At 43.4% G+C, this 19,778-nt stretch overlaps 1 protein-coding gene across 2 annotated transcripts in view; it reads right to left on the bottom strand.

Moving 5' to 3' along the window:
• Window positions 1-19,778, bottom strand: part of LOC136579800 (actin-binding protein WASF3-like) — a 147,439-nt gene that overhangs the window by 22,285 nt on the left and 105,376 nt on the right. Inside the window, exons 2-4 of one of the 2 annotated variants that reach the window (XM_066579854.1) lie at window positions 14,225-14,399; window positions 10,753-10,887; window positions 5,247-5,400 (exon numbers count right to left, since the gene is read on the bottom strand). In XM_066579854.1, coding sequence (XP_066435951.1) covers window positions 5,247-5,400; window positions 10,753-10,887; window positions 14,225-14,357 — 422 coding nt within the window. In that variant the 5' untranslated portion in view covers window positions 14,358-14,399. The remainder of the gene's footprint in view (window positions 1-5,246; window positions 5,401-10,752; window positions 10,888-14,224; window positions 14,400-19,778) is intronic. The other variant, XM_066579855.1, reaches the window with a different exon arrangement.

The raw sequence follows: 19,778 nt of genomic DNA, 5'->3' as shown, positions 1-19,778 counted from the left end.
AGACCTCTTCCTCAGACAGCTGGGTAATTTATTTGATGCTAAATCATCTTGTCCCAGAATAAGAGAAACAGAAGGACCACTGGGACACCAAAGTTCATCTGTCCAAAAGCAAAAGGTTTTTTTTTAACTTCTTTTCCAAATTCACAGATGCTGTTTCGATCATTGGTCCCCCAGCATACCAGACTGACAGCACCTGCTATGTCTCATATATACGCGTTTTGCCTGTTCACCCCTGCCCCATTCTGATACACAAGCACTCTAACTCCCATTGGGCTTTTGTCTGGGTGCTCTGCCTGTTTTTCTCCTCCACATGTACATGGCCTTCCTATCATGTGTCAGACTGGTACGGCTCGACTAATGTTGTGGGGAAAGTTTCCTTGGCACACCATGGGTCCTTTGGTACCTGTGGTTGAACACAACAATGAATTGTTGCAGTTCTGAAGGCCAAGGGAGGTCCACTGCCCTGCTAGGGCAATATCTCTAATAAAGTGCCTGTTCAGCATACATAACTACAGTACGAGTTATTATTTTCCATCAATTTACTGAATTCATACTAGCTAGAGCTACCATTGATCTGCTACCTGTGAAAGCCTCTAAACATTACTCCGTAATCCTCCTTCTTGACCTGTGCTCTGCCTTTGGCACAGTCGACTACTTTGTACTATTAAAAACACTCTCCTCCCTTGGCATCACAAACTTGGCCCTCTTCTGAACCTACTCATACCTCACTGACCAAAAACGTAGCATCTCACACTCACACACCACCTCCTCTCCTTGCCCTCTCATTGTTGGAGTCCTTCAAGGCTCTTTCCTGTTACCCGTTACTCTTCTGCATCTATACGCATGACCTAAGCCAGCTAATTGAATCCTAGAGATTTCAGTACAGCTTTATCATGATAACACTTAGATCTTCCTACCTGGCCTTGATGTTACCTCTGTGCTATCCAGAATCTCAGAGTTTCTATCATCCATATCCAACTCCTTCTTTAACCGCTTTGTAAAACTTAACATAGAGAGATTAATTCATCACCAACCCCCCCCCCCCCCAACCTACTCCCAGCAGACCTATCAATCACACCTAATGGCTGTATACTTTCTCTGGTTTCAAACGTTTTCTGTCTTAGGATAACAGCCCCTTAAATTCAATTAAAATACCCCAAACAAACAGATATAATACAGTAAAAATATACATGTGTCAGCATAGATACCACCTGGGATGTGACAACAATGACAACAACCCAAAAAATAAATCAACAACGTTAATAACTCATAGTCAAGTGGACCTCACCAATAGTGGTCATGCATAGTCCATCCCCTCAGATGAAGTTGTAGCTAATAGATCACAGATACATCATAATTATTGCAGGCTGTTAGGACAGACTTTGTGGAAAAGAAAACATTCCTCTCACCGTCCTCTACAGATTCCAGCCTAACTGAGGGACTATCGCCCTGACAAGGGTGTTCCCACTCAACAGTGGCTGTCACCTATTAAATGCCTGCAAATAAGGAAGATGGAACAATACCTCTACAGCACAGAATTCAAAACTAAGCCAGAAGCCATACACAGATGGCTGTTTCGGGATATTTGCCCCTTATCAGTGTGCAGTACAATTCTGGCTTGGCTATTGAGAGGCCTATGGACGTGGGTCAGGAAGGGCATCATGTCTCCTTAAGAGAGCATCTAGAAGGTTTGTGAGGAGACGTATAAGGCCATGCATGCTCCTCTAGTAAATATATGCAAATAAGGAAGATGGAACAAGACTAGAGATGAGCGAGTATACTCGCTAAGGCACATTACTCGAGTGAGTAGTGCCTTAGCCGAGTATCTCCCCGCTTGTCTGTAAAGATTCGGGGGACGGCGCCGGTACAGGTGAGTTGTGGCGGGGAGCAGGGGGGAGCGGGAGGGAGAGAGGGAGAGAGAGATCTCCCCTCCGTTCCTCCCCGCTCTCCCCCGCCGCCCCCCGAATCTTTACAGACGAGCGGGGAGATACTCGGCTAAGGCACTACTCGCTCGAGTAATGTGCCTTAGCGAGTATACTCGCTCATCTCTAAACAGGACCTTTGCAGCGCCACCTATTGGATGGCAATATTCCTGCAAATCAGTGTCAAACCCTTTATACAAGTCTTTAGAACAATGATTGGGACTTGAAAACGAAGCCTATAATGCCCCGCATTTGCCACACATTTTAGCCTACCCAAGGATTTTTACCCATGCCCGTAATTACTGGGATCATTAGGGGGAAGTCAAAGAAAAGGACGACAAGGAACAGACAATCAGATAGTCCTCTCTCCTATGTTATAGATATCAGATGTAACTTACCATTGTATTCGCAGGATACTTAAACATCACCAAGATTCGCCTACATTCCTACTCGGCCAATAGTACACTCATCAACACTATGCATGTGCCAGGCTCACCACCATCACTGCTGGCATCTGCATGACATCATAGCGCATGCGCAGTAAATCAGACACCATCATGGTCATTTACAATGGAATGCACATTGCTTTCACAGGGAAGATACCACCCGCTGGGGCATGGGTATTATGTGCCCATACTTAATCAAAAGTGGCACTGTCTAATCCATCATAAATGTCTGCTAGGAAGTAACATGCATTCTTTAAAATACAAGAATCACCGCTAAAGCCTGTGAGTGAACAGCACTTGACTGACCGCCAGTTCTTCCATGTTCCGAGTACCGGGGCTGCAGCGCTGGACGGTGAGCATCAGGAACAAGTTATTATTCAATTTTTCTTTATTTTAAGGACATTAAACCTTTTTTTCAAGTCCCAGAAAAACACTTTAAAGCAGTTTTCCAACACTGAAGGTTTATGATCTGTCCTTGGAATAGATCACCGATAGTTATTTGGTAGAGATGAGCGAGCATGCTCGTCCGAGCTTGATGCTCGATCGAGTATTAGCATACTCGAAAGTACTCGTCACTCGAGTGAGCACCGCAAGATGCTCAGGTAAATTTCAAAGGAGAGAGAGAAAGAGAGAACCCTCCCCTATGCCGAGCATGGGGCACCTTGAAAAATGCTCGAGTCTCCCATTGACTTCAATGGGGTTCGTTACTCGAACTGAGCGCTCGAGCATTACAAAAAGCTCAGCTCCAGTAACGAGCACCCGAGCATTTTGGTGCTCAGTCATCTCTACTAATTGGCAAAGGTCCACCAGCCAGGACTCTCGCCGGTAAGCCATTCGTTTATCAACCTTCAGCATTGTAGAAGGACAACCACTTCAATGGCGCTTTAACAAGAAGTAATAGTAAGCGTTCTGCTATCAATGCTTCAGTAACAATAGCTATGCTGCTGTTCTAGTTATAGAGGGGAAGGTAGTTTAGAGCCGCAACAGGAAGGGGCGGTTTTGCTTTTCCTACGGGCTCTTTCCTTGCTAGTGTGTCATTGATCCTGCACTTCTATCATCCTTTGCTCTACTTGTGAAGGAAGTGTGACTATCTAAGCCCCGCAGACCAGGAGAAGCACATGCCTATCCGTGTCTTTCATTATCCCTCACAGACATCAAATTCTGCATTTTCAAACACAATTTTATGTAGTGTCTACATTAACCTACTGCCCCCCTAAGACGCACTATTAATTCTTGCACCTTCGACAAGAAATCAGAAGCTACCAACACGTCTGATTCTGTCACTTCACAGAAATGATGAATCAAACGCAGTTACTGCCCTTCATGTGAGGCTGAGAAGGTCTGCAGTTCTGAACACTAACCTCATTAATAACGCTCATCCACTGCCGCGATCAAACTTCTGTCCATTCCTCACAAGTTCCCTTTTCGTCTCATTAGCGGGGATCTCGCTACATTTTCTTTTGCCTGTTCTGTTTTATGTAGTAAAATGCATTGCAGCAGAATTTCTCTAATCCTACTGTAAGGCTGAATATGTTTGGGCTTTATAAATAAATGATAGAAATAGCAGATGCCGGCTGTTCCATGCACAGTATGAGCTGAATCAAGCCTGAGCTTATGTTAAGCATTCTCAGCATAAAGCGCATTGCAACCCGACTACTATACTTTATTTAAATCTGTACCCATGTAAAAATATCAGCATCCCTATGGTAATACATGCCGCACCTCCAAAGGCAGACCTGTTAACTTCTATTTTCTGGAGGGTTTTCTTGGCTTGGACTTGTAGTCTTATAAAGGAAAATTGAGTTTGTTGCACCTCTATAAAGCACTTTATGGCTGACTTGGAAGGGGATCCAAAAGGTCTTGATCATAGAATCAATAGAGTTTGAAGAGACCTCCAGGGTCATCGGGTCCAACCCCCTGCTCACTACAGGATCAATGTCATCCCAGACAGATGTCTGTCCAGCCTTTGTTTGAACACTCCTATTGAAGGAGAACTCACCACCTCCCGTAGCAACCTGTTCCACTCATTGATCGCCCTCACTGTCTAATATCTAATCTGTGTCTCCTCCCTTTCAGTTTCATCCCATTGCTTCTAGTCTTTCCTTGTACATATGAGAACAGGGCTGATCCCTCTGCACTGTGACAGCCCTTCAGATATTTGTAGACAGCTATTAAGTCTCCTCTCAGCTTTCTTTTTTGCAAGCTAAACATTCCCAGACCCTTTAACCGTTCCTCATAGGACATGATTTGCGGACCGCTCACCGTCTTGGTAACTCCTCTGAACTTGCTCTAGTTTGTCTGTCTTTTTAAATTGAAGCACCCAAAACTGGACACAGTATTCCAGATGAGGTCTGACTAAGGAAGAGTAGAGGGGGATAATTACCACACATGATCTAATGCTTCTCTTAATACATCGCAGAATTGTGTTTGTCTTTTTGGTTGCTGCATCACATTGCTGACTCATGTTCAGTCTATGATCTATTAGTATACCCAAGTCTCTTTGACATATGCTGCTGCTTAGCTCAATTCCTCTTATTCTGTGTGCGCTTTTTTTCATTTTTCTTGCCCAGATGTAGGACTTTCTCCCTGTTAAATACCATTTTGTTAGTCACCAGGACTGTTCGAGTTTGTCTAGATCTTTTCAAATCCTGTCTCTCTCTTCTCTAGTGTTAGCTATCCCTCCTAGCTTTGTGTCGTCTGCCAATTTGATCACTTTCCCCTCAATTCCCTCATTTAGATCATTTATAAAAATGTTAAACAACACTGGGCCCAGGACAGAGCCTTGTAGTACTCCACTTGCCACATTCTTCCAGTTGGATAGGCAGCCATTTATGATTATTTTGTCATATGTCACATTGCTTCATATCCTCCATATCACCTGTATGGGGTCAGGATATTAAGTGGTGGAGGCTTGTCACAGCGTTGATACATCTCCATAACTGGATTCGGTATGGAATTACGAGACACGACCTGCTGATTCTGTACTGTGGAGCTTTTAAATGCTTTCCTCATATTTATGTCCTGCAATGATACTGTAAACACAAAAGAAAACAATAGAAAAATTGATAAGTTTATATAATTGTGTAAACAAAACTGTATATATCATAAAATAACTTCTTTATATCTATAGAATAGCTAAACCAGTCTACTGCTGTTAAACTTTACGACCATTGGTGTCTAAGGCTATGTTCACATCTGTGTTTAGGAATTTCATTTTCCTGCTCACAGTGGAAATATCGTCTGAAGTATCGTGTGACGGACGGCTCCCATTGAGTGATTAGAACATGCCACGGTTTCTATCATGCTGCAGAATTCCGCAGCGTGAACATTAAACTATTAGGTTCAATAGAACCTAATAGCTGCGGGATAACGCCACGGATTTCCGCCCCGTTTTATGCAGCAGAAATCCGTTCGTGGGCATTAGCCCTAAGCCAGCCGATAGATACAGGCTGAGTAGACTGGCTTATGAATCTAGAACCTAAGTACAGGGTTATTACAAATAATCTTCCTAAGGTAAACCCTCATAACTACCATTTACGGACTCTTGGATACAGAAATTTGATATCAATGGATACACATTATAGCGTATCATGACCGACTGATGCAATGGCTTCTGCGATGCGTCTTTGCAGATCATGGGGGGCAGTAAGGGGGCATGTAGACTCTAAACCTACCCAAGAGAAAATAGCAGAAGGCATAAGGACCGGGGAACATGGAGACCAAGGAAGAAGTTCACTATGATCAAGACCTGCATGGCCAATCCATCTGTTTGGTAGTTGCCTACTGAGCTCACTTCTGACTTCATTGTGACAATGGGGGGCACCCTGTCCTGTTGGAGGATTAAATCTGGGATTTCCTGTTCCCACTGTGGCAGGAGCCAGGAGTGTTCAGGTACGAAATCCCTGAGTGATGAAGGCAGCTTCATCACTAAACAATAAGGATTCCATCGCTTTCCATTAGAGTTTGCATACTCTGACGCAAAGAATGTCGCTGCGCTTTGCCGGCTGATTTCAGGGCCTGCACCAATTGCAATCAATAGGGATAACATCGCAAATGTTTGCGCAGAATCTCCCACATAGTCAGCTGCAGGATGTCCAACTTTCTTCTTGCTCTGATGGTGGATTTCTGAGGACTTCATGTGAAACTTGCACCGACGCTCCGCTCTTTCCACGTTTAACGGTGGACGGCCGGACGATTTTCGCTTACAGATGCAACCTTTTCCCTTACAACTCGAGTATCACTTACAAAAAGTGCGCCCACTAAGTGGATCATCAATATACTTCATTCAAAAATGGCGCTGTACACTAACAGACATGAAAATCAAGGACACAAAACGCTCCCTGTCTTCGTTAGCTATTTCGTCTCATATCACCCGAGAGACGACTGCAGCAGAATAAAACTTTTTGGGCCTCATTTAGCAAAACTGTCAAATAGTAAGACTGTCCTCGCTGCCCATAGCAACCAATCACAGCACAGCTTTAATTTTACCTTAGTAACTTGAGTGATGAAAGCTGCGCTGTGATTGGTCGGGCAAGAAGGACCATCTTATGGTAGACTGTTTTTGAGTTTCTGTTTCCAATTATCCAAATTTCTGTATCTGAGTGCCATTAAACGTGAGTTATGAGAGTTTCACATCGGGACGATAATTTGTAACAACCCTGTATTGTGGGAAAGTCCGCTAATACATATTTAGTATAAATAATATATAGATGAAGTGGAAATTAAAGTCCACGGGTCACTAGTGGCCTCCATATAACAAAAACACTTATATATTGATATATGTCTGAATGTTACTCAACGTCTGGTCATTTAGAGCAGTGTTTCAAAAACCAGTCCCCAAGAAATCCCACCAGGCCATGTCTTAAGGATGTCCTTAATATCGCACAGATGGTCTAATTACTTCTATAAATAATTTGCAAATGCCTTTTCTACGGGAAATCCTCAAGACATGAATATTGGAGTTCCTTGCAGACAGTTTTTTGAATGAATCATTTAGAGTTTAGTAAAGGTACAGAAAACTGCATGCGGTCGAAAATACGGTCACTTTGTGATTTAAAGGGTCCCTGTCACCTCGCCTGCCATGTCTGTTTTAGTAGACGCTTGAATTTCCCATGACATACCAAATCTGGAAGACTTTTTCTTAGAACTCTACATTGTGCGATTCCTCTTTTATGACTCCTAGAAATTTATGAATACATTAAAAACGGTGTGTAACTAATATTTACTGAAACGTGTCCTTTTTGGGAGATTGACTGCATTATAATACTCCTATGATAATGTGTAAGTAAGCAATTTCTTGTACAAGCTCTGCACATTCTGTAAGACAACTCTGACATGAAGCATGATGAAGATTTATTAACCCTTTGCAATCCAATTTTGGATTCAGGGTTTCCTAGGGGGTTTTCTCTTTCTGCCATTATGGAAAGGCGCCATCTGCTGGCTAGAGCCAGTACTGCGGTATGGAACATGCTAAAAGGCCTCCGAAAACAGAGCCGCCAGTAATATACAGTAAGGATACACTGCCGGACGTCTTACGACATCGGAGCTGTACAGCCTTCAATCAGAATGTCTTCAGACGTCAGACAGTGGATTGGAAAGGGTTAAGTTTGCTTCTACAAATTCCTCTCCCATCAAGAAACAATGGTTTTTAGTAACACCAAGGGAGTCAAATGCACAAAACAGCATATTATCATAAGTAATAGTGATGTAAAGGCAAAATCGGAGAGAATGTAGCCTATGGCTGAGTATACGGCCAGGTTCGAATGTATATGCTACATAAAAGGAGAGTTGAATATACTTGGGCTGCACTATTCATTAGGGTGTAGCTTAATATACTGTATCCTTGCCATTTGACTCCCAATGAGCTTGATATTTCTTTACTTTATCAAAGGAACCGTTGTTAAACACTACAAAATCTTAGAATTTCCAGCTTTCCAAAATGTAGCTTATTGTATGAGATGGCAGGATGGCTTCTACTCATGTATCCTTGATGTGTAAGACAGTCTTCTAAGATGTATAAGACATTAGCATATCATGTAATAATGATGCTTTGAGCATTTTATTGCACCCGACTCTTTGTGTTCTGCAGTTTCTAATGAATCTTCGAAAGGGATTCATGCGGAGAATGGCATTATGATCTGTAATGTGCGGATGGTGAACCCTTTCTAATTTGGGTCTGTTGAATATGAAAAGCCTTAAGAACTGTTAATACATTGTAGCAGCATGGCCCGTTCTGCAGTTTACTCATTTTCCAATTAATGAACACATGGCCTGATTAATGAATTAATGGGACACATAGCAAGGAAATGTAGCACTTAGGAAACAAATGCTTATTACAAGTAGGTCGCCTGGGTCTGACCATAGTTCCTTAGTCAAAAGGGCAGAAGCGCCTCCATTAATTGATACTGTGATCTTCTCGGTTACCGCCAGGCTTGGGAGATGTATGGATAGTCATTTTTCTTATAGAATTTTAGCAGTCATCTCGTAGAGCTAAAACTGTGTCAGTATGCACATTATTTAGGACAGAAATGAAAGCCACTGCCATGGTCCGTGGATCAGTCGTGGTGCAGTGGCCTTAACGTGTAGATGGTTGTCTTTCCTTAAGGTGTCCTTTTGTCATTTGTCTGTATTCCCTTAGCATTCCCCCGTTTCTGAGTTTGTACGTGGGTTTGCCCTGATCATTGCGGAGTCCTGACGGTCCAATAACATCGCATTGGTCATTATTTAAGTCTACTCCTGGATCTGGGAGCTGCTGATTGTTGTCTCAGCTCTGCTGGAGTGAGGTGATGCGTTTGGAGCTCTGCCGCCACAGCTGAGTAGTTTTCTTTGTTTATGCCTGTGTTGATGCAAAGTGGCGTTTGAGTTATCTGTTCATGTTTTCTCCCTGTTAGGTGTAAAAAGTTAGCGGCCACAGCACGGGACACGGGGCTGCCTTTTTTAAGACGATAACCTCGCTTTTAGGCCGGGCTCTTTACTCCCAGAAGGTTATCCCTTCATCCTGGACGTGGTACATTTTTGCGTTTAGAGCGAACGTGACAACTGCTCTGAGACTAGTTGCCATGGGCAAACAAAGCAGGTTTTTTGTTTTTTACATTAACTGCGGGACACAAGTGTGTTGTCAGAGTATTGGTCATGTGACCTGGAGGCCGGAAGAAAAGTGCAGAATACACAGCCTGCAGGGAAAGAGCTAGAGAACGGGATTCTTCATAGAAGTGGACAGTGATATTGTGATGGGTTTCTCAAAAACATTTATGATCAGCAAGAGTTCTACTGAATTGCCATCTTCTGCCTTTTAACCTGTTGTGGGATAGTTGCTGCGCAATTGCTCCCAGAGCTGATCCATCGGATCAACCAATCTCATTTAGTGAGGTATTACCTACTGGCTAGCCTCCTGTTAAGTGTCCCTTGGCTTCTGCAGAGTAGTGCGTGTGCGAGTCCCTTGGGCAGAGACCTGGGAGTGAGCTGAGACAGTGGAGCATTGTGCGCCATGTGACAGACAGCGGTGTCTGCCACCCCAGGAGAGCAGCGGCGATTTGCCGTAACACCTTGGCTCATCACTCAGCTCGCTTATTTGGCCTCTTTTCTGGGTCTTAGAGTCCTCTTGTTCTCAGGGTAGAATTTTAAACAGAGTCAAAAGTAGGGATAAATGAGGGCTACTTATGGACAATAGTGTCTGGAACTAGCGTCAGTGTCCTGAAGAGATTAGGGAAAGACATAAGGAGAGCTTGCTTTAGTGTTAAGATTTCTTTGGTTGTTACTTCTGCTCCATAACTGCATCTTCATCCTCATCATCTAGTTTCTATCACCTTCTACCCTCGTCATCTAAGGGTGAGTTCCTAGTTTTGAATTAGTATTTTCTACTGTGTTGATATGTGCTTCATATGTATTATTCTTGTGACAGTCCAATTGTTACACTCTTCCATTTATTTGGCTCTAATGTAAGTCCTGGCGATTCTCAGCACTGGGAGACAATTAATACCCCAAAATGAAGTTAGGTTCTGCAATTTATGGTTCAGCCGGTGTCATTAAAAATGCACATTTTTGCTTGTTTAACCCTTTCCAATCCACTGTCTGCCCTCTGAAGACATTATGATTTAAGGCTGTACAGCTCCGATGTTGGTAGACATCCGTCAGGGTTCTCTTACTGTATATTGCCAGTCTCTCTGCTGTCGCGGCCCATCCAACGTGTCACCTGATGCAGTACTGGCTTTAGCCAGCATATAGCGCCGTTGTATAACAACAGAAAAAGAGTAAGCCCCCTAGGAAAACCAGGATACAAATTGGATTGGAAAGGGTTAAATATTGAATAGTTACGGATCTTTCCAAATACATGTAAATAACGTTTATAAGAATTACTAATAAATGTCAAGGATATGGTGAATTACCTTCTTCCACAGTGGAGTCTAACTGGGTGACTTTGATGACCAGCAGGTCCACTCTCTCCTGCAGTGAATTCATCCGCATGTAGAAACTGTTTGCTTCGTTAAATAGCTCTCCAAAGATGTCCTCTGCATGTCGGCCTGCGTCACGGGCAATGCAAAATAGAAATACCGTATATCACAACTTATGCAATTAGCAGAACAAGAAGAACAGTGCTGTGAACTATGCAATTTGGTCATTTCTGCCTTAACATAGAAATTCACCTTGTTAAGGAGAACCTTTCATGTTGAACATGGCGTCTGATCTGCCGGCAGCATTGTATAGGGCGGGAGGAACTGAGCACTTTGATATATAATTTTGTGGGAAACGATTCTGCCAGAGATAGCCAAGTGCAGTCTCATAGACATGAATGTAGTGAACATGCTGCTCATTGCTACATTCACACATTGGGATGCCAGACCCCTGTTCTCACAATCGGGGTAGGTTCCAGTAGTTGGACCACCACCAATTATTCATATATCCCCTATATATAGCTATGCAAGGAACAGAATGTCAGCTTCTGATTGACTTCTTTGTGCTGAAAAGTATGTCTGGGGAACTTTAAAGAAGTTATCTAGGCAGTGCTTGCCGGGATACCCCGGGGTTGGAGTAGAAGCGCTGCTCCGACCCTGTGTAGTGGCCGGCGCTCATAATTGAAAGTACAGCTCTTATTGAAATCAATGGAAGCTGCACTTGTAATTGTAGGCTGGGGTTCCATTGATTTCAATGAGAGCTGCAATTATGAGCGCTGGCCACTACACAGGGGTCGGAGCAGTGTTTCCGCTTCAAACCCGATGTATCCCGGTGGGTGCTGCCTGGATAACCCCTTTGACTTAATAATAGGGATTCTCTAGCTGCATGATCCCCTCTAAAAAAAAAATGCCAGAAGTAGCCATACTTTGTGTAATATCACTACACACATTAACAGCTAGAGATGGAGGCATATATAGTACCCAGATGAGCAAGTGATTTATTTAATCAGTTTCATATTAAGTTGGTCAATCAGACTGGTCATACGGTGTCACAGGGTGTGTATAGTAATCTGGCAGGAGCTTGAGCCCCGTTATCCTGCAGATTATAGTATGGCAGTTTACATAGATAATACATAAAGACTGGCTTAAAAATAGTTTAATGGTGTTACTAAGTGTACATTTCACACGTTCTCAGTGCCTCAGCAATTATGTTATAAGGTGCAGATATGTGGGAAAAAAACAAAAAAAAAACACACACAGATTCAAAAGTCAGGGCCACAAGGAAAATCCTCTGAACCAAAAGAAATACAAGTACGTAGGAAAACAAGTTTGTAGAAAACTTTGCAGAGCACCCATATGGGTGGGGGAAAGCTTTTGGGCACTATGGTGGTACCTGTTGCCATTTTGGCGGCAGTCATCTTAGTTTCAGTCGAAGAAACGTCGATGGAAAGGGGGTCATGGAATACACAATGTAAGGGTAGAATTTATCAGAAATTGATATTTTCACTACCAGCAACCATCGTCAAGTTATGGATGATGTCATCTTGAATAGTGATAACGTTGTTACATTGAATTATGTGGAATGGAAAACATTATATTGCTTGTGTTTTCAGGTACCAGAAGATGCCATTAATAATCCAGGACGGAAGTGAGATCATCCTGATGGTCAGTAACAGAAGTTCATGTGAGGTGGCCTGGGATTTTAACCCTTTGCAATCTAATTTTGGATTCAGGGTTTCCTAGGGGGTTTTCTCTTTCTGCCATTATACAATGGCGCCATCTGCTGGCTAGAGCCAGTACTGCGGTATGGAACATGCTGAGGAGGCCCCCGACAACAGAGCGGCCAGTAATATACAGGAAGAATACCCTGCTGGACGTCTTCTGACATCAGAGCTGTACAGCCTTCAAGCAGAATGTCTTTAGACGTCAGACAGTGCATTGGAAAGGGTTAATCAAGAACATCCAGGAAGTTGGGCAGTGAGTGCAGAAATTGTGAGGAAACTGATTCAGGGGAAACTGAGATAAAACTGTCCATCTGAGTAGTGTTTCCGATTCCCGCTGTCTACAGCTGCGCTAGCTGCTTTTACAAAGAGAGCAGGAGACCGGCACCGGAGAATGGTGTGAGTCAACCAACTGCTGTAAGGATCCTGAAGACGCACAAGTGGTGCCCATACAAACTGCAGCTGCAACAGAAGTTTGATGACCCTGACAGACGCTTCTGTCTTGTTAAGTGATGATGCTAAATGCTGTGTTAATGGGAGGTTAATTAGCTGTTTCCCTGAACTTCTGAATCAGTTTCCTGACAGTTTCGTGTTTTCCCCCATCCACCTAAGTGCTTTACAAAGTTTCCTATTTGCATTTCCAGGTGGCCTGGACTTGAATCACAGTGTGTGAATCATGTGTATATATATGAATGTTCTTGGCTAAGGCAAAGTATCTGTATCTCTCAGGATTACTAGTCATATACACCAGGTGACTTTGAGGACACTTTATCCTTTGTCTCTGCTCTGCTGCTGTACTCATGCTGGTGATGATCACCGATGAGGCCTCCGGTATCGGGCCGGCTCACTGTCCGTGATACTGTTCACAGAAACACACCGCCCAACCACCTTCTGTACAGACTGGAACCCCTTTCCCCTAGGAACTCTCTGTAATTCCAGTGCCTTCTTCTGTTATCCATAGGTGGGCAATCCTTTGGCTCTACGGTGACATCTAGTTGTCAGAAGTCCCACAGCAGGTGTATAGAATTACAATACAATAATATAGTGTATGGAGGAAAGACATGTCAGGCAAAGGAGAGATACAGGGGTTGGACAAAAATATGGAAACACCGTAAATGCGTGGGATTTTAACCATTAGCACTGAGTTGCTCTTTTGACCCCTGCTTGGCTGAGAGCTTTCCTGCCAAATTTGTGTTTACTTCACCTCTTGCCCTGCTCTGGGTGGTTTTGGGAGCCAGCTGGTAACAGCAGCTGAGTGGCTCAAATCCCTGACCAATGGAACCTTGTTGCTTAAACAGATGTTCACTTCTTCCCGGCAGCATCTGTGTCATATTACCTTCACTTTAATTACATGGGATCATAAATCATATTTCAATAAGACATGTAGAGACTAGAGATGAGCAAACGTACTCGTTTAGGGCAATTTTGCAATCGAGCACCGCTTGCAGTGGGGAACAGGGGGGAGCTGTCTCTCTCCCCCCCCCCCCCCCCACTCCCCTCTGCAACCCCCCGCTCACCCCCGGTGCCCCCCGAATCTTTTCGCCTGAGTAGTCAGTTACTTGAAAAAAGTGGTGCTCGATTGCGAAATCGCCCTAAACGAGTACGTTCGCTCATCTCTACTAGAGACCAGTTTTAAAGCATGCATTTCGTATGGTGTTTCCATATTTTTGTCCACCCCCTGTATACGCATGTCACTGTAAAAGACTTGAAGGACAGAATCAGCTCAATAGCAGATTAGTACTTACTTAGGCTACCCAGTTGTTTGATTATGGCAGCCAGGGTACTGTTGGTGACGCACTCCAGCTCACTGGTGACTCCATCTGGCACTGTCCCACGACATAAATGCCGGGGTTCAATATTTCTCTTAACCAATGGCATCTTGTTCTGTTGAGTTCAGCTATATGGAACATCAAAGGGCAACTGAAAGGACAATAAAGAGATCCGATGTGAGCGCCCCATGTAAATATAGAAAGAAATAGATAAAGAAATAATAATGTTAATTACCATAACTATGAAATAAACACACCAGCAATCTATAGCATCACAACTAGAGATGAGCGAGTATACTCGCTAAGGCACATTACTCGAGCGAGTAGTGCCTTAGCCGAGTATCTCCCCGCTTGTCTCTAGAGATTCGGCTGCCGGCGCGGGTGACAGGTGAGTTGCGGCGGAGAGCGGGGGGGAGAGAGGGAGAGAGAGATCTCCCCTTCGTTCCTCCCTGCTCTCCCCCACCGCTCCCCACCCCCCGCCGGCCTCCGAATCTTTAGAGACGAGCGGGGAGATACTTGGCTAAGGCACTACTCGCTCGAGTAATGTGCCTTAGCGAGTATACTCGCTCATCTCTAATCACAACATTTTAAAAGTAGCACTGCAACTCTAGAACCTCCTGACATAACTTAAAAACTGAGACCTTCATCAACGCCCTGATAAAACCCATCCCAGTGTTTAACACTTTCAGGACCAGAGATTTTTCATTTTAGTTTTTTCCTCCCAATTCATAACTTTTAATCTTGTTTTTTTTTATCAATTTAGCCATTTGATGACTTATTATTTGCAGGACGATTTGTATTTTTTAATATTGCCACTTAATGTACCTTATATTGTATAAATGGAAAAAAAATGCAGTTGTGCCATTTGGGGGGAAGTGGGGTATTTTTACAGCACATATGGTGTAGTAAAAATGATGTGTTAGCTTTATTCTGTTAGCTTTATTCTGTTAGCTTTATTCTGTTAGCTTTATTCTGTGGGTCAGTATGATTAGAGCAATATCAAATTTTTTTTTCCCGCTAAATCTGTTTAAAAAAAAAAAAAAGTTAGTTTCTGCCACCATTTTCTGTTCCCCATAACTTTTTTAGTTTTCCGTTAGTGGTGCTGGGCGAGTGCTTGTTTGTTGCAGGGTGGGCTGTAGAAGAGCAGCCGCACTGTTTCTGGCCATTATATGTATTGTATATGGAATTGTTCACACATTTAAAACTCTACAGTCTCCACTTCTAATTGTTAGTTTTCTCTGAGCTGGTGGGTGGAGACTAGCTGTTATGATGTCTACCATACACAGCACAGACATTCAGTTGCTGCATGCAGAAAACAGCAATATTTCACTTTTGAACGACTGTCTGCTTACAGTAAAAAAGGGTGGGAAGGGGGCCGAGGGAGTACACTCCTTGGCCGCTCCGCCTCGATACTGGCCGTGCTGTGAGCCATGCCAACGATACTCGCTGCTGTGTAACAGCACAAGAGCGGGCATCACTGGGACAAGTGTCAGGCATTGTTTGTACCCACAGCTTGTCCAGTGTAAAACGTCCATAAGTCTCTCTTCAGCTGCTTTCTTCTCTCCCTTAGGCCGCCTGCATACGGCGGGACGGACCCCGCACGCGGGATTTCCGCAGATTACCTGTCCGTCGGTCTTCTCTCTGCTGCAAATGTGCCAGCCAGAGCGCCGGCACACAAATGCGCAGTACAGAGGACGCTATGACGGTGATGCAGCTCCTGCGACCATTCTGAAATGATGATTGCAGAATGGCCACAGGACAGACGGCTTCCATTGACTTCAATGGAATCAGCTGTGTAGTCCGCACAAAATCGCAGCATGCTGCGATTTCTTCCCCGCGAGTGGAAAATCGCAATCGATTTCTGCTCGTGGGCAGGAAATCCCGTTTTCTGATATCATGCTATGGGCTGGATTTGCTGCAGAATCCGGAGGCGGAATCCTGCTCCGGATTTCGCAATGCAAATCCACCCGTGTGCCGGAGGACTTACACAGACTTTTCTAAGGGAAGTGCATAAACAGCCATTTTTCTCCAATATGATATATTACACAGTTTCTGATATTCACTTGTACTATGGATTTATCAAAACTTTGTTGAAAGAGTTCTACCTATTTAACTTCAAGTATTGCAGTGTGTTATTGCTAGAAGAGCAGGCAGATATTCACCTGAAACGCCATAGGAGCTGATCACAGGGGTCCTTGCAGTAAAATCCCCTGTGATTGGATGATTGTTCGGGGATATTTATAATGCATAGCAGTTTAAAACAGTATAATTATGAATTAATGTTCCTAGTTCATAGGCGTTTTTTCAACCCTCTTCGAAAGGTCATCCTTCATATGGTACATTGTTTAGGGGCTTCTTCCCTAGAATTAAACTCTTTGTTGACCTGTAGACTGGAGTGGACTAGCTCTCCCTCACTTTTATTACTATTACCTAGCTAGTCAGTTAGTGTATGCAGGCTGGTGGTTATCGTCTTCGGATTATAACCCAGTGGTGGGATAAGAACATAGAGTGGCCCTACGAGGGCTGCTTTTGAGGGGCCCTACTTCTCCTGCGATTGCTCTACCTACACCCATGTTGGCTACATTAATGAATTGGTATAATTTCCTTCATTTGTTACCTGGAGAGTTAGATAAATGGACCCCCAAACCACCCTGCGGAATAATCCACATCTTCTGTATTAGCAACGCTTCCCAGTGCCCCCATTTTGGTGACAGTATGGGGTTCTTTCAGATGTTGAGGATAGGGGTGTTTTTGTACCTTTCTGTAACTGCAGTTGGGTTTTAATTTACTATTATCATTCCCGTTTAGGATACTTTCAGTTCCGACATGCTATTAGGACCCAATTTAATGGACTATCTCTTCTTTTAACTCTACTGGAAGGTCTGGCTCAGATGTCTAACCTTCTGAAGCCCCTAGTTTCTACAGGCATTGAAAAACATTATTTGCTCTGTTGAGGAAAAAAGGTCCTCTAGAGATGGGAATTGGATACCCGGAGATTTACCATCTAGTTCTGGATCCCCACTGGTTAGTGCTAGGGATGAGCTCATACAAGTAAAACGTGTCCATCTTTGAAATCTGTCATAAGAGACAACCCCATATTACACTTCTCTCCGAACTGCACACTATAGTGTTGTCTCCTACGGCAGATTGTCCGAGATGCTCCGTAGGTATGGAAATAATCATGCATATGTTCTGGGAGTGTAATGTCCTGCAGGACTACTGGTGTGACCTTCTTCAGTACTTGGAGCCTCATGTTGGAGCACCGAGGATTTTGTATCACAAGGTGTGTCTCTTCGGACTTGTGGGTGATATCCCACTGGATGTGGCGACATGTATCAATGAGTGGAACAGGTTACCACAGGAGGTGGGGAGTTCTCCTTCAATGGAAGTCTTCAAAGAAAGGCTGGGCAAATATCTGTCTGGGATGATTTAGTGAATCCTGCATTGAGCAGGGGGTTGGACCCGATGATCCTGGAGGTCCCTTCCAACTGTACCATGCTATGATTCTATGATTCTACCCTGTGAAAGTTACTGTTTTATATGAAAAAAGTAATCCTGCTTAATTGGAAGCCCCCTAGTAAACCTAACGAACACTTGGCTATGTGACGTTAAGGGTGCATTCAGACGTAGGGTATTCACGCCGTCTGATATACGGCATCTCTCTCTGCAGGGGGAGGAGGCTGAAAGAGTCAAGAGCAGTGCTCTGAGCTCCTGCCCCCTCTCTGCCTCCTCTCCACCCCTCTGCACTATTTTTAATGAGGAGAGGCGGGATGGGCGGCAGAGCTAATTCCCCCCCAAAAAAATTAGGGGAGGAGGCAGAGAGGGGGCGGGAGCTCAGTGCACTGCTCCCGGCTTTTCCAGCCTCCTCCCCCTGCAGAGAGAGACGCCGTATATCGGTCGGCATGAAAACCCAGCCGATATACGGTCGTCTCAATGCGCCCTTACAGTGCAGTTCCCCTTATATAAGATGACATATATAACTCCCAGCTGCCCTGCTAATTTCGATACGGTATGGGGCCGCTGGGTGGATAGCTCTTTTACTGTACTAGATACATTTTGATAAAGATCTGGTCTTGCACAGATATGCTGGCATCTCTGGTCATTTGGAGCTTACGCTCCTCATTCCAATAGCTGCGCGGTGTGTTTGGTTTCTTTATCTATCTTTTCCTCTTCTTTGTGTTTTTCTATCCTCTCTTTGATTCCACTGTTGGGAATCCTTGTGTTCCTTTTTTTGACTTCTATAAAATGGAAATTTGTATTCTAGAGATATTTCAGAATGTCTTTAATATGTTACATTGACTTTATGGTGGGTTCATATTTACCTGCTTCCACTTGGTTTTGTAGGTTTCTGTTTGCTCTTGAGCTGTACAATTTGCCTAACAAATGTTCCTTTAAAAAAATTATGAATGAATAAAAAATACTGTATTTCCCTGAAAATAAGCCCTACCTTGATTTTTCAGGATTTTCGAGGGGCTAGCCAAATAAATAAAAATAAAATACATTTTGGCATTTGTATAGTGCCAACTTATTCCACAGTTAATTTATTTATTAATTTAAGTAAAATAAGACCTCCCCAAAAATAAGACCTAGTGCTTCTTTTGGGGCAAAAAATAATATAAGACTGGGTTTTATTTTCAGATAAACACTATATATATATATATACTGTAGCACAAGCTGATGATGAATAGACACTGCTCAGCTGTCAACATAGGAGTTGGCTTTTCCAGATTATTCTAAAAGTTGCAATTGACATGACAATTACATTATCTCATAATTACATGTGAACATCTAAAATCCCTAAACGCTAAAGCTGGCAATTATCTTACCTCAAACTTATATAGACACATATACTGCTAAGGTCCAATGTCGCATTTTATATAAAGGTACAATTGAATAGACTCCAGAAAATGCATCCTGCTAACCTACAGAGACTGTGTACTACAACTCTGCTGCAATATATGTAGGTGACACTTTGCTCATAAGAAGATGCTGTATATATATATATATATATATATATACAGAAAACTGTTTATTGGACTTTTCTGTCAACACTTTTCCTTTGACGTAGACTATTACTTATATTATGGGCTTGAGTAGAGAATTTTCTAAGTGTCCACTAGGTGGGGCTATGGGAACAGAAATCAATTATGCTACATTTGCATCATGTTTAGACCATTCATTTCGGGTATGCAAAATTTGCGGATCTATGCATGCAGTTTTTGCTTTGCTTTTACTGCAATCATGGTTGTGAATTTGATCCGGAAGCATTTTTAGGGTGGCTTCACACGGGCACAAGCGCAATAGCGCACCTCTGAGTGTCGTGAAGGAGTCTTTTTTTTGCACGCATATCGGTGTATTTTACTGTTTTTTTCCACATGCAAGGCATGTTGTTTTTATACACAACCACACCCAAATTAAAACGACTATTTAGCCTAACGAGTTCCACGTGTGTTTTTTTTTTCGCCTCGGCATTGCACAGCATATAGCACATCCCCTTGTGTATTGCATGCACAATTGCGCACCCCAATAG

Source organism: Eleutherodactylus coqui, chromosome 10 (genome assembly GCF_035609145.1).
Source record: "Eleutherodactylus coqui strain aEleCoq1 chromosome 10, aEleCoq1.hap1, whole genome shotgun sequence".
Classification (NCBI taxonomy): Eukaryota; Metazoa; Chordata; class Amphibia; order Anura; family Eleutherodactylidae; genus Eleutherodactylus; species Eleutherodactylus coqui.
Note: the sequence above shows the minus strand (reverse complement) of the source record. Positions and strands in the feature narration are given on the sequence as shown.